This window comes from Balaenoptera acutorostrata, chromosome 3 (genome assembly GCF_949987535.1).
Source record: "Balaenoptera acutorostrata chromosome 3, mBalAcu1.1, whole genome shotgun sequence".
NCBI lineage: Eukaryota > Metazoa > Chordata > Mammalia > Artiodactyla > Balaenopteridae > Balaenoptera > Balaenoptera acutorostrata.
This window is the reverse complement of record NC_080066.1, coordinates 40,071,117-40,086,281: the sequence shown is the minus strand read 5'-3', so window position 1 is coordinate 40,086,281 and position 15,165 is coordinate 40,071,117. Positions and strand designations below refer to the sequence as shown.

The window sequence follows — 15,165 nt, the reverse complement described above, 5'->3', positions numbered from 1 at the left end:
CTACCTCCCATGACATGTGATGATAAATCAAAGGTCATGTAAATGAAAGCACACCTAATAATCTATTTAAATATTGCAAATGTTATTATAAATTGATAAATTATCTTTATTATTATAAATATATATAAATAAAAATGTTATTACTAATTACCAACAGATCACAAAACTAGGTCCTGCTAAGAGATGAGATTCCTATCTTCTAAATGTATTGCGCCCAGAAGGAGCATCAGAAATCAAGGGATGGGGTGGCTCACTCTCACTGAACATGGTACACCCACATCATCCAACCCAAGGAGCCCCTTCAGGTGTACTCCCAGCTTCAGGCGGCTCCACCCAACCTTTGACCACCACTCCACTGACTTGGACAGTCTTCAAAACTGAACTTACAATTCCCGAAGACTCAGCGTCTGGAAGAGCTGCCATGAGAGTGTGGTGAGCCGGTTACTCGACAGGTTTCTGCAAGATTGACAAATAAAGAGGAAATTAAAGGACAATCTGGCATGTCATGCTCTCCGCAGTAAGCGTGGTCATCTCATGGGAGCCTGGCCTTGTTGTTCTTCTCCACTGCTCCCTTCGGCTAACAGTACATCTGACAGTTAGTTGAGGCTACAGATCATGTCTGGAGAGGATGCTGAGACCTTTTAAAAGGCAAGGTTTTACAAATCAAATGAAATAAATAAATAAATAAAAATTTCTTGGTCATTCTCCCATATGCTCTCACCACAATAAAATTTCAGAGAGCCTTTTTAAACCCACCCTCCTACAGGAGGACAGAGAACTCTCAGAGTATAAGGTATACAAACCAGCAAGCATTCTGTTTTTTTTATTTAAGTAGAGTTGTTTTACAATGTTGTGTTAATTTCTGCTGTACAGTAAAGTGATTCAGTTATACATATATATATATATATACTTTTTCATATTCTTCTCCACTATGGTGTATTATAGGATACTGAATATAGTTCCCTGTGCTATATAGTAGGACCCTGTTGCTTATCTATTTTATATATAGTAGTTTGTATCTGCTAACCCCAAGCTCTTAATTCATCTCTCCCCTTTTTTTTTATTTACTGAGGTATAACTGACTTACCAAAAAAGTTGTACGTGTTTAATGTATATGTATTGATGAGTTTGAAGATAATATACATCCATGAAATGATCGCCATAAACAGTGCCATAAACTTAACTGGCATCTCTAAAAGTTTCTTCCCTCTCTCTTTTTTTTTTTTTGGTGATAATAATATTTAACAGAAGACGTACCCTCTTCCCAAATTTTTAAGTGTACAATACAGTATTGTTAACTATGCACTACTCTGTACTAGAGATATCTAGGACTTCTTCACCTTGCATAAGTGAAACTATTGTGCCCTGTTACCAACAAACATTCTTTTTTTTTTAATAGATTTATTTATTTATTTATTTATTTATTTTTGGCTGTGTTGGGTCTTCATTGCTGCACATGGGCTTTCTGTAGCAGTGGCAAGCAGGGGCTACTCTTCGTTGCAGTGCGTGGGCTTCTCATTGTGGTGGCTTCTCTTGTTGCGGAGCATGGGCTCTAGGCGTGCAGGCTTCAATAGTTGTGGCACACAGGCTCAGTAGTTGTGGCACACGGGCTTCATTGCTCTGCAGCATGTGGGATCTTCCCAGACCAGGGCTCAAACCCATGTCCCCTGCATTGGCAGGCGGGTTCTTAACCACTGAGCCACCACGGAAGTCCTCAACAAACATCCTTAACATTCACACAAGTCGAAAATACTCCGCAGGTCACCTACAATTCCTTCAAGCCAGTCCCTCCCTCAGCAATCCTGTCCATCAATGATCAAGACATCAGCCTCTTTGTTCACACTTCTGTTCTCCTCCTAATGGCTATTTTTTTTTTTTTTCATTAGGATGTACAGGGGAAAGGAGGAGTCATTAGTCTTCTGAATAAAAGAAGAAACACACCCACGGTTATTACTTTGCCAGGCTCAACAAACAACACTTGATGTGGTAACAGCCCTTCAAGGCAGCCATTGGAGATGGCTAGAGCTGAAGTGGCACCCCAGGAACCATGTACTTATCTAGTGATGAGAAAGGAGAGCGGTAAGAATTGCACCTAGGTAAATACCTATCCACACGTACACACGTGTGTATAAGCACGTGCGTATTTATGTCCATTAAACATGTTGGTAATAAATACAAACACAGACTCCTGCTTATACACATATGCATATGCTTACAGGTGCACCTATATTTAGAGGACTTCTATAACAGATATTTGTTGAGAGCCAAATATAGGCTACACTAAGGAATGAGGGGGTGGATGACAGATAAGGTCCCTCTGGAGCTTATGTTCATGTTACAAATGAATAAGCAAGAGAAGTGTAGTTTGTGATGAGCAGAAGGAAGGGAATAAGCAAAGTGGGGCAAGTAACCGATGTGGGAGAGAGACAGGGCTACGTCAGAAGATGCTTCCAGAAATGCCCTCTGAGAAGGGGATGTCGGAGCTGAGAAGAGGAGTGAGAGTGAGCCTAGCGCCGGGGAAGGTGTGTTCCAGGCAGTGGGAGCAGCAAGTGCAAAGGCCTGAGAGGGACTAGGGGGCCAGGAAAGGGGCCAGTGAGGAAGGAAGTAGAAGAGTGGTCTAGGATAAGCGGGAGAGGGGACCCGCCACACCCACCTTGCTGGCCAAGGTAAGCCACCCGGATTTTACTTTAAGGAACAACGGGATGGCACTGGCTGGGTTTAAGTAGGGACGTGGCATCATCTAATTGCCATTTTTTAAAATAGGAACCCAAGACTGGAAGTCATCAGAGAAATTAGGAGCTGCTGCAGTATTCCAGGCAAAAAGAGAGAGTAGAGACAATTAAGCTGATGGAATTCAAGCTAGGTGGTAGAGGGAGAGCTGCCAGAACTTCCTATGGGATTGGATCGGGCAGAGGAGGGAGACTTGAGCAACCAGGAGAGTGGTGATGTCATTTAGTGAGCCGAGGAAGGCTGCAAAGGGGGTCCCAGCTGGGGAGCGGCGTGGGGATCAAGAGCCTCCCCCTTGCAGACACTAAGTTTGAGATGCCTGTTAGACGTCCAAAAAACAGAGATGAGATAGCTTGTTGGATGCTCGGGTCTGGAGCTCCGGGGAGAAGTTCAGGCTGGGTGAGGTAGAGGGTAAACACAGATCATTAGAGGAGCAGATATTCAAACACAAGGACAAGCTAAGGGATAGGGCTTCCCCTTCTCATTTGAGGCAGCTCTGCCTTTGGTGACAGCCCATGACTGTGTGGGGGAGGAAGACCCCATTCTTGGGGTGCAGGGGACTGGGGCGAAGGGAAGGTGTCCAGTAGGTATCACCCAAGTTTACTGTCCCACTCTCTCCCCAGCCCCCAGCACTCTCCCCTTTCAGAGTCCGTAAGCCCACAGCCCTTGCTAGGAGAGCCTCCCATAGCCCCATACTGTCACCCACTTCCTCTCTGCAGGACTGTAGAGCACTGGTGCGTGTGACAACACAGGCTCTCACTAAAAGCCTATAAACCTCAACCCATCCACATGCTCAGCTTCACAAAGCCCCTAACCATGACACATCTTACTCCTACAAACGGCCTCCTTCCCCCACTGATCGGAAGGAAAAGGGTGACAGCAGAACTGCATGGTGGCCACTCGAGGACACAGGCACCCAGCTCCCTGCAGAGCAACTCCTGCTTGGGAGGGAGGAGCAGGGGATCAGACATGTACGCCCATCAAAGGCGCTGACCTTACACCAGGAGCTGGAACTCGGGGTCAAGGATAACAGGCTTCACAGCACCACTCTATGTGTCTCCATTACCATGAGCCGCTATGATGTTTCAATAAAGGTGAGTGCCTCGTCCAGACAGAAGTCTTCTGTTTTGTTTTGCTTTTCTTGGTTTACTATCTACGCACAACAGCATCAGTGGCAGCAGAAGTTAGACGAGGCCCAGGGGCCTTGACCTCTCTGCTCGACTCCAGCGCAGCCTGGAACAAAGGCCCCGGTTCTAAAGCTGAGCAGCAGCTCCTGTGAGAGGCGGCCGCCAGGAACACCAGACGCACTGAGCCCTGGGAAACACGCCCCGCCCCCGGCCCCGGCCCCGGCCCCGCCCCCGCCCCCGGCAGGAAGGAGGAGGCGGGGACACAGGAGCGGTCCAGGGGAAGTGGAAACCTTGCCCATCTCCGAGGGAGGAGCCACCCGGGAGTGTGCCAGTAGTTCTTGGGGGGCCCGAGGCAGGGAGCAGGTTGCCAGCAATGTCCTTTCACAAAGGTCATGTTTTGCTACATTAGGCAGAAATGTCAAGAGAAAATTGGATTCTGAAAGAAAGAAAATAACAGGCATTCTGGGCAAATAAAGAATAAGAAATAGCATTATCTCCTTATTACAAGTTAGAGGGGAGAGGGGGCCTGGGACACCTGGTAAGGGGGAGGTGGGCTCCGGCTCTCGCAGGGGTGTCTCATCTGCAGCTTCTCCCCACCCTCCCCCCACCCACCAAGCCCCACCTGGAGGAGAAAGGGCCCCTCCGGATTCCTCCAGTTCTTTGGCCAGATGGAACGGCCACAGCAACACTCGTGGGCTCTGTCCACGACTGCCCTCTCCCCTCCCTCCTCCCTGACGGTCCCAGTGGTGCACAGACCACCTTCTCCTTCTGCAGTCCGGATACTCTCCTTCTCTCACCCCCTCCTGCTCCCCTGCACCATCTCACAATCAACAGCTGCCATTCACCAAGGGCTTACTAAGCACCAGCTACTGTGTTACCCACTTCTGCATTCATGATCTCATTTACTTTTTACAGCAACTCTACAAGATGGGTATTGCTATTATCTCCATGCAACAGATGAGGAAACTGGGGCTCAGAGGTGGCCAATGAAAGCTGAACAGCTCTGAGTAGCCTTAACGTGAAGACTCCAACAACAGGCCACAAGAGGCATACCCAGGAACATTTGCAACCAACACACAGACATGTAAACGCCCAGGTACACATACACACAACCCAGTGTGTGTCCCCAGAGACAGAGACGCTGTGCTGCACAAGTCCCAGGAGGAAAGCAGTGCGCACACCCTGGGCAACTGTACACAGCACCCTGCCAGAGACACACGATAGAAGCATCCAGCCACAGAGACAAACAAACACAAAAGACGAGAAAGGCAAACATACACCGCCAACAAGGCAATCAGGGCACGCCTCTGGCTATCCTGCCTTCAGAGGCATTTATAAATGCTCATGTGCTGGGCAGATGGGAAAGACGAGGCAGGGGGCTTTAACCGACTTAACACCCACTCAGAACTCACTTCCCCTGATTTTCCTTCTAGCTGATGCCTCACCTGTGTTCACCTGTCATCAGTTATTGATGGGCCGGTTACCCCCCTCACCAGACAAAGGTTTAATTAAGAACCATCCTGCCTCTGGGCCTCACCGCAGCCCTGAGCCTCCTCCCTTACATATCCATTATCACTCGTCTCTGACTTGTGCTTGAGTCAATGGCCAGTTTCCAAGTCACCTGACCGTTGGAATTAATTTGGTGAGCAAGATTTTACGAGATGATGCACCAAACACTTTCCCAAAATCAAGCTCCATGACCTCGCCCCCATATCCCTCACCTGAGACTACCAAACAAAGCCATTAATTTTGTCCTGTGCTACTGGCTCATTCACAGCCCAGACTCTGGGGCCCAGAGTAATGAACCATGGCAATGCAGCTACTGGGTCCTCTGGAAACAGGGAACCAGACACACAGATGGCCAGACTCTGAACCTGAGGAGCAACAGGCTGAGATGGCCCCTCCTGCATTAGCCCTGTGGTGAACAAGGGAAACATCAGGATGGGAAGCAGTCCCATGACTCTCCTAAAGGGGGTGCCCAACTGCAGCAGGATGGAGCCCCACAATTGGGGAGGATGTCACCCTCTACCCTGGGGACCCTACTGTCCAACAAGAGGGTCACTCGAGATGGACCCTGCAGCCAAGAGAAGCCGACCAGATGAATCCTTCTGTTGCCCCAAACACACTGCATCCTTTGGGGCTGAGAGTTGAGAAGGAGACACTGATTCCCATCCACAAAGTGATCCTGAAGAAGGTACCATGGATTTCCCAGATTAAGGGTGCGGCTGACTTTGGAAGTACCTCCTCTTGTACCAGCGGAGGCAGGCCCAGGGGCAGGCTGTGTCTTAGGACTTAAGTGTCTTAGGACACTGAGGAGTGTGTAAGGGATTGTTGGATGCAGGTGCCCCGTCATTCCTGTGCTATTAAGCCAAGCTGCCCCACCGGGGCCATTCAGTCGGGCATCTCCCCTGTCCACACCACAGACCTTTGCTGGGTTGGCCCCGCTCCCACTTCAGCTCCTGGACGTTCACTCCACCTCTGCATCTCCTTAGTCCCTCTCACTTGGGTTTTGTCTTCTGTTATGACGGGCTGGACTGTGTCTCCTCAAAATTCATATGTTGACGTCTGAACTCTCAGGACCCCAGAATGTGACTGTATTTGGAGACAGAGACTTTAAAGCGGTAATTAAGGTTAAAGGAGGCCATTGAAATGAACCCTAGTCCGATATAACTGGTGTCCTTATAAGAAGAGATTAGGGGGCTTCCCTGGTGGCGCAGTGGTTGAGAATCTGCCTGCCAATGCAGGGAACACGGGTTCTAGCCCTGGGCTGGGAAGATCCCACATGCCGCGGAGCAACTAGGCCCGTGAGCCACAATTGCTGAGCCTGCGCGTCTGGAGCCTGTGCTCCGCAACAAGAGAGGCCGCGATAGTGAGAGGCCCGCGCACCGCGATGAAGAGTGGCCCCCGCTTGCCGCAACTAGAGAAAGCCCTCGCACAGAAACGAAGACCCAACACAGCCAAAAATAAATAAATAAATTAATTAATTAAAAAAAAAAATAGCCATGGCTTTTAAAAAAAAAAAAAAAGAAGAGATTAGGACACAGACATGCACAGAGGGAGATGATGTGAAGACATGAGGAAAAGTCAGCATCTATAAGCCAAGGTAAGAGGCCTCAGAAGGAATCAACCCTGCTGACACCTTGATCTTGGACTTTCAGCCTCCAGAACTGTGAAGAAATCATTTCTGTTGTTTAAGCCACCCAGTCTGCAGTGTCTGTTACGGCAGCCCTAGCAAACTAGTATACCTGTCCTCAGCCCCTCTTTTGCCCCAAGGTCCTGACAGTTGGCTGCCCAACTGTGGTTCCTGAAAGCCTCCAAAGTCATGATTTTCAGTCCCTCCCTCACTCTGCCTATGTCCCATCGCTCTAGGGAACCAGCTTCCCAATCAGGGTGCAGCCATGAAGATGCAACATGGCATCCGTCCACTCAGTCAGCTCCCCGCTGGGCATACGCAAGTCTCCTGCTGCAAAAGATGGTTATGAGAGAACACAGAGACCCAGGGGTGTGCTCAGCTGGCATCCTAATGGTGAATGCCATGGTCGCTGACTTTTCCTAGAGGATTCACGCTGCTGCTTGCAGAAAGCGCTATTCTAAGCACCGTATGGGCTCAGAGCAGCAAGCATGGCTCCCCAGAGAACAACAAAGGTCCAACCCCTCCTGCTTTCACAAGCTCCAATGGGGGCTGCGGCTTGCTGGCTGCCAACATCATGATGTAAATCTGATTTCCTCCATCCACGAAGGCAGCATTAGAAAGATGCAGTTCTTCCTTCCTGAAGACCCAACACCTCCTCAGCTGTCTGTCTCTCCCCTTCTAACTTGCCCCATGAAATAACTCTCTCCTCGTTCTTCCTGAAGACAGCCAACTCCCTCCCCTGCCATGCCACGCCAAGATTCTTTTGAAATTTCTGAAGGATCTGGAAAAAAAAGTCAAGAAAGGAGAATTCCTGCATGCAGCACTGACCCCACAGAGAGTTGCTAAAAAGGAACAAACCATGGAGACGGGGAAGGCTGACAGTCTCCTCCCCGCTTCTCCGAGAACCAGGGAACTTACACGTCATGAACTTGAACTTGGGACTTTGCGCATATCAGCCCACACCGGAGATGCCTGCAGCCCCCCATGAGGAGCAGTTAGGGTGGCTGCCATCAACCTCCTCAGGTTGAACCAGTGGGAAGGAAGGAGGCTCCAGGCCATCTCTCCACCAAGGCCTGCTGCTCGCCCCCGAGGGGCCCCCCTGAGCCAACCCCTTAAAATCCAGCGCCTGTGACAAGGAAGCAGGTGCTCCTGCCCTGTGTCCCTCTTGGAGGCCAAGAAGTATTTTTCTACATCATTGACATATTTGCTTTTCCCTCAATTAAATTGCTGTAAGAGAGGGTGTGGGTTAAAGCCATCTGAGCCATTTTTATTCAGCTAAATTACACTGGATGGCTCATTTAATGAACTCTAATGAAGCCAAAATGCTTTCTCTAATCAAATCTCAAGTGACGTGACTGGTGTCTTGACCTTAGATCAGGAGGCTGCAGGCAGCTTTTCCACAAGGCCCTGGGCTGAGCTAAACCAGGGTTTCCCAGAGAATGTTCCTAGGAATCTGAGATCTGCCGTATATTAATGGGTATGACAAGGGAAAAAGTTTCATGTTGCTTGAAAAATGTGGTACTAAATAAAATTAAACAGGCTTATTTACTGCAGAACTTCTCAGAGCCTTTACTAAGTGAAGGATCTGACCCATTGAATCTCTCAAGCTTATTGGCTCACAGAACCTCCACCATGGAATTCTAGCAAAAATATCACCCCACATAATATACTTAGAGAAATGATCATGGTGATAAGAAGTATATATTTGGTCCTTATCCACGGTTCATGGCTCACAGCACCCAAAACCCTTGGAATTTCTTGAAGGATAAGAACAACAGGACCACCCTTTCTTATAACACTCGGTGTCCTGTCCTCAGTTCCTAAAATTGCTTCGGAGGATAAAGTGACTTTCGGAAATCCCCTAAAGATGGGGGTCTGGTTGTCAGGGGAACCAACCATGAATAGAGGGTTGGGACCTTTCATTCCCACCCCTCGATTTACTTGGAGGGGAAAGGAAATCAACCACCAATGGACAATGATTTAATCAATTGTGCCTAGCCAATGAAGCCCCCATAAAGCCCCAAAAGGACAGGGGTTGGGGAACCAGAACACTTCCCTTCGTGTCAGGCCCCAAACTCCACGGGAACAGAGGCTCTTTTGTTCAAGACCTTGCCCTTTGTATCTGTTCATCTGGTTGTTGATTTGTATCCTTTAATATCTTTGTAATACACCAGTAATCTAGTGAGTAAATGAGTTTCCTGAGTTCTGTGAGCCACTCTAGCAAACTGATCGAACCCAAGGAGGGGGTCATGGAACCTCTGATTTATAGCTGGTTGGTCAGAAGCCCAGGTGACAACCTGAGCTGCGATTAGCACCTGTAGTAGAGGGTGGTCTTGTGGGACTGAGCCCTTAACCTGCAGAGTCTGATGCTATCTCTGGGTAGATAATGTCAAAATTGAGTTGAATTGTGAGACACCCAGCTGGTGTCCCAGAACTGCTTGGTGGTGTGGGGAAAAAACTCACGTTGGAATTGTGTGCAGCTTCATTCATCGTTGGGTGCCAAGGTCAGTAAGCTATGGCCTGTGGGCCAGCACTCTGTTTTAGTAAATACAGTTTTATTATAAGACAGCCACGTCCATTTATTTACACGTTGTCTAAATCTATGGCCCAGGTGGAATAACAGTCCTCCAAAATGTCCACGGCCTCATCCCTAGAATCTGTGAATATGTCAACTTCTATGGCAAAAGGGACTTTGCAGATGTGATTAACAGTATGGATCTTGAGATGAGGAAATCATCCTTAATTATCCTGTGGCCCCAGAGTAATCACAGGGGTCCTTAAACATGGAAAAGGGAGGCGGAGAGGTCAGAGAGAGACACAGAAGAAAGCACAGAGGCAAAGAGGGTCAAAAGCCAAGAAATGCACATGACCTCTAGCAGCTGGAAGATGCGGTGCCACGGATTCTCCCCTGGAGCCTCCAGAAGGGAACCCAGCCCTGACAACACCTTGATTTTAGCCCAGTGAGACCCATGTGGGACCTCTAACCCACAGAGTGTAAGACACGCAATTTGTGTTTTTAAACCACAAAGTCTATGGTAATGTGTTACAGCAGCAGTAGAAAACAAATACAAGTCACTTTTGCACTAAAGCAGCAGAGTTGAGCAGTTGTGACAGAGACCAAATGGCCCACAAAGCCTGAAATATTTAGTATGTGGCCCTTTACGAAAAGTATGCCAATCCCTGAGCTAGACCAGCACTCGCCAATAACGCAAGCCACACATACTTTTTAAAACTTTCTAGTAGTCACATTTTAATAAGTGAAAAGAAAAAGGTGAAATTCGTTGTGTTCATATATTTTACTTAACCCCATCTATACAAAATACCATCAGTTCATGTGATCAATATAAAAAAATACTAATGAGCTATTTCATATTCTTTTTTCTTTTTTGTATTGTGTCTTTGAAATCCATGTGTATTTTACATTCACAGAACTTCTCGGTTTGGACCGGCCACATATCAAGTGCTCCACAGCCATGGGTGGCCAAGCCTACTATATTGGAAGGTACAGGCCTAGAGCATCCATAAAAGCCAGGCATTGATGAGGTCCTCAGTGGAGAGGAGCAGCCAACAGGTGGAGAAATATAACTGTAAGTTCACCAAGGTCATCAGGTGTCTCTTCCCCAGATGCCAATCTGTCCCACAATCAAGCAGTCACATAGCTTCTTGTACGGAAAGAACTCACTCCGGTTGTCCTCAAGTACACGGCAACATCCCTGGGTGACTACCAGTGTCCTCTCGGGCTGGAGAAGCTCAAGACAGGAAGGGAAAGAGGGGACAGGACTTGCCACGTGCTGGGGGGCAGGGGGGTGGAGAAGGACACATGGGAGACCAGACTTGGGCACAGATTACTGGACTGTTAGAATGTTTGGCCCACCTAATCAGGTCCAGACTCCACGTTGAAGTTCAAATCTTTTCAGACGATGACCTCAACCTCCTGTTCCCATATACTCTCTCACCACCCAAGTCCCTCCCCCATCCTTCATCCCCTCCCCATAACCAACCCTAAAGACCAACCACGAACAGAAGGGTATCACCCAGCGGGCTGCCTGTACCCTTGGAGCTTCCTGGCACTCCTCTCTCTCTCCTGGCACTGCCCCGTGCTTTCGACACCTTTTGTGTTCTTGTTCCCCAGCTTCAGGTACATTTAAGTGGTTCTCTCTATGAATGGCCAGTGCCACGCACTCTGAAACCTTTCTTCCCTCCTCCTTCTCCCACTGCATTCTTTCTGGGCCTTGAGCACAGCCCACATCTCAGACTGCCACCTTTGAATGGCAGCTGTGCATGTGTCAGCCTCCCCTATCAGACTGCTTTTCTTGAAGGCAACCATTTCTTTTCAGTGTGATAACCTTGATAGCACCTGGAATCCTGTAAGTGAGTGCTCAGTAAATGTGCAGCAAGTTCACCTGAAAATTCCCACAAAACTTCTGTATCACATGGGTCTGGAGGCCAGTCCTACCACTGCCACTTCCATGCTTTGTGACCCTGGGTAAGTTCCTTAACCTCTCTGTGCCTCAGTCCTTGGAGTTGTGGTGAGAATTAAATGGGGTATGGCAAACGGGGTGCAGAAAGCAGGTGGTACAAGGCCTGGCCCTCAATGAACACAATCTATCATCATTCATGGATGGCGTCTCTCCCCTTATCTGCTCATCTCCAGACACCAAAGCTGCAACAGGCCAAGCCCATTAAAACAAATACCAGAGGCCCAGGCAATGCCCCCTAATTCAACACTGACAAAATCTCAGTTCAACAAAATAATATGGAAACCCATTTTAATGAGAGAAATGCTGGTGTCTATGCCCCTGCCCGTCACAGCCCACCCTTCACATGCTTGGGCAGAGCCCAAAGGCCCCACAGGTCCAGGGAAGAAGCAGCCCTCACCCCGAGGCCTGAGAGTCAGAGGTTTGGTCAGAGATCAACCTGCATCTGGGTATTCGCCAGGCCACAAACCCCAGAAAAGGCCTTAAAGTTAACTTTGTTCCTTCACTCGCCTGCTTCATACCAGACCTTGAGTGTTATTGAGATTATTCTGGGGGTTTTGTTCCCTGGGAGTTTCTTTTCAGACAAATTAACCGAAAGCTAATTGCCCTGAAGCACACAAGCTGTCTCTGGAGCCCCAGAAGGGCACAGCCTGGCAGACACGGGCGTTCCCAGCAGTGGCCACTCAGGGGCAGAGTGAGCCAGCCTGGCTCGGGGAGCCTACCGCCTCGGGAGAAGCTCTGGTACATGAAGGATGACGTGGTGATGGGACCAAAGCCTCACACTCATTTTTTACTCCAGAGCTGTCGTGACAAGAGGAAAACAAAGATGCAGAGACCATCTGTGAGAGCATCCGTGGGAAAATTGAGAAACCACAATGACAGTCTGCCGTCTGTATCCGCGGGTTCCGCATCCTCGAATTCAACTAACCGTGGATAGAATCCGCAGTTGGTTGAATCGGTGGATGCAGAACCCGCACATACGGAGGGCAGACAGTACTACGCCATTTCATATAAAGGACTTGAGCATCCTTGGATTTTGGTATCTGGCGGGAGTCCTGGAACCAATCCCCCCAGATGATACCAAAGGACGACCCTACTGACTAAAAGTAATGGGGGGAAAATTGAGGGAAGAGGGAACCAGAGGTGAGCCTGGTGCAGGCCACACACAGGCAACTGCCTAGGGTGCTGTCAGGACCTGGGAAACCTGAGTCCAGGGAAGGCAGGTGGGGAGGGAGACGGGCAGGAGTGCCATGCTGCTCTTCAAGATACAGAAAGCGTAATCCTGCTAATTACCTGTCTGCCAGGCCAGGCACCTGTCCTCATTCTGAGATCTACTCTTGGGATTCAAGGAAAATCTATGGCTCTCTTAAAAACGACCAAACTCTGAGCAGAAAGTTGCCTCGGGCCTTTTTATAAAGAAATCTGATTAGGCCGACATTGCATCCCAACCCTCCTTCAAGATGAGTGGTTGAAGAAACACAGGCCAAGTGTGGATTTGAGAACAGCATCACAGAGAGGTTCTCCAACTCTGGGTATCAGAATCACGCGGAGGCTTGTAAACCCGACTGCCAGGCTCCACCTCCCTCCAGAGTTTCTGATTCAGTAGGTCTGGCCTAGAATTTGCATTTCTAGGCAGTTCCCAGGGGATGCTGATGTTGTTGGTTTGGGAACCCTACTTCAAGAACCACAGATCTAGTGAAATCTAGTAAATGAGTTTACTTTGGTTCCTATCAAATCCTTCTGTCCTAAAAGGTTGCACGATCCTACATATATAAGAGAATAAAGCAGTCACGTGTCCAGATGTAAAGAGGCACTCTGTCAGGAGTTAAGGCATTCCTACAAGGGCTCCTGGGAACAAATGTCATTATTCATAGCTAGGAAGGGGACTTAGCAATCCCCGCCTGAAACTTGGTGGAGGATCGGCAATGGGAAGGTACCACCAGGAAGTCTGGGGAAGGGCTGTCACCACACTGGAAATTGACTAAAATGAACAAACTGGGCCCTGGCTGCCCAAAGTGCCTCCTGGATTTGCAGGATGAATCTGTCTGCTTCCCTCACCCCACCCCACCCGGCCCCTCCTCAGCAGGATTTCTGAGTGTAGGATGCAGGGTTACCACCTGGAGACTGTTTTAGGGAAACCCGTGGGGGGGTCCCTCCAGGAAGGGGGCCCTTTGGAACTCCGCGTCTGGAGGGCCGGAGGATGAAGGAGGGTTAGGAATCTGAGAAAGGGAGAGGCAGCAAGGCAAGTCCAGGCTGCCGTGGGGGAAACGGACCTGTGGAAAGGGAGCAGCGGAAAAGCGAGGGAGATAGTAAGACCAGGGCTCCAAACCGATGAGTGTGATCAAAGGCTGGGGCCGGGGAGCCTGGCGAGTGGAGGGGTCACCCAGGCAAGGGCAGAGAGGGCGGTGCTGGGCATGGAGAAGGAGGAGGCACATGGCAACAGCAGGCCAGGACCACGCTCCGGGAGAAACGACGGTGCCCAGCCCTCCCGACAAAGGCCACACTCCTGGCTGCCCGCGGAGGGGTCCCCACGAGAAGCTTGGAGCACAGTGTCCTCAGCTAGGGCCAAAAGGTTAACTGAGGCCTCTCTCTGGAGTAGCCAGGGCGGAACACAGCCGACTTCGCTGACAGTGGCCTGAGGGCTTTGGGTGCCTTTGAAACGGAGCAGCTCAGGCCTCCCTGGCCCTCCCCTTTCTCAGACCAGAGTCTGCAGGGATAAAGAGCCGTAGCTGGACGCTGCCTGCCTCCCTCCTGGCAGAGGCCAGGAGGACACATGAATGCCACTGGCACTCGGGGCCTTCTCCTCCGCCCCGACTGGCCAGGAGGCTCAGACACGGAGATCACGTGAGGAACTGGGTAACAGTTGAATTTTTAAGGAGTGCATGGGCTGCTGATCTAGTGCAGGAAGAGCCCGGTCAGGCCATGTGATGGAGAACCTAATCACATCCCCGCTGTACTGCTCTGCGAAGCCGCATTGTGCCGGGCAGGGAGAGATTTTCAAAGTGTGGTCCCCAACCAGCAGTATCAGTATCACTGGGGACTTGTTAGAAATGCACATTCTCAGGACCCCCACCTCAGACCTGCTGAGTCAGATGCTCTTGGGGTGGGCCCAGCATCCTGTGCTGTATCAAGCCCTCCAGGGAATGCTGACTCAGGCTCGAGTGTGAGAACCACTGGTGTAGGGATAAACAGCCCGGACTCTGGGGCCAGACAGACAGGCTAGACGCTTGGCTCTGGTACCCCTGAACTGGGTGACCCTCCCTGAAAAAGTTACTGAACCTCTCTGGGTCTCAGTCTCTGCATGCTGACCACAGAAGTCATAAGCAGAAGGCTTAAAGAGCAGCTTGGAGGATTAAGATGAATTCATACATGTGCCCAAAACAAGTTCTTGGCACAGAGTAGGTACTCAGTGCTTGGCTGGGGTGGCTGAGGTATTGCAGGCGGTAGTAACGATAGGAGCTCACACGCCCAGTGGTCCTTGCTCTGGGCCTGCGCTCTTTGAAGGTTTTGCACATGAGCCCAATTAAACACTGCAGCAACCCCCACCAGCCATGTGCTACCACCATCGTCGTCATCATCAAATCATCAGCATCCTTGTCCTCGTCTCCACTTTACAGAGGGGAGATCACAGAACAAGGAGGTTAGATAGCTTGCCCTGGGTGAGCAGCTGCTGCCTGGGGGAACCAGGAATTGAACCCCA

The 15,165-nt window shown here is 49.7% G+C and overlaps 1 protein-coding gene across 5 annotated transcripts in view; it reads right to left on the bottom strand.

Annotated features, from left to right (window-relative positions):
* NTRK3 (neurotrophic receptor tyrosine kinase 3) overlaps positions 1–15,165 on the bottom strand; it is a 378,761-nt gene that overhangs the window by 264,075 nt on the left and 99,521 nt on the right. For all 5 annotated transcript variants that reach the window (XM_057544725.1, XM_057544727.1, XM_057544726.1 and 2 more), the window contains one exon: positions 388–456. In XM_057544725.1, the coding sequence (XP_057400708.1) occupies positions 388–456 (69 nt within the window). The remainder of the gene's footprint in view (positions 1–387; positions 457–15,165) is intronic.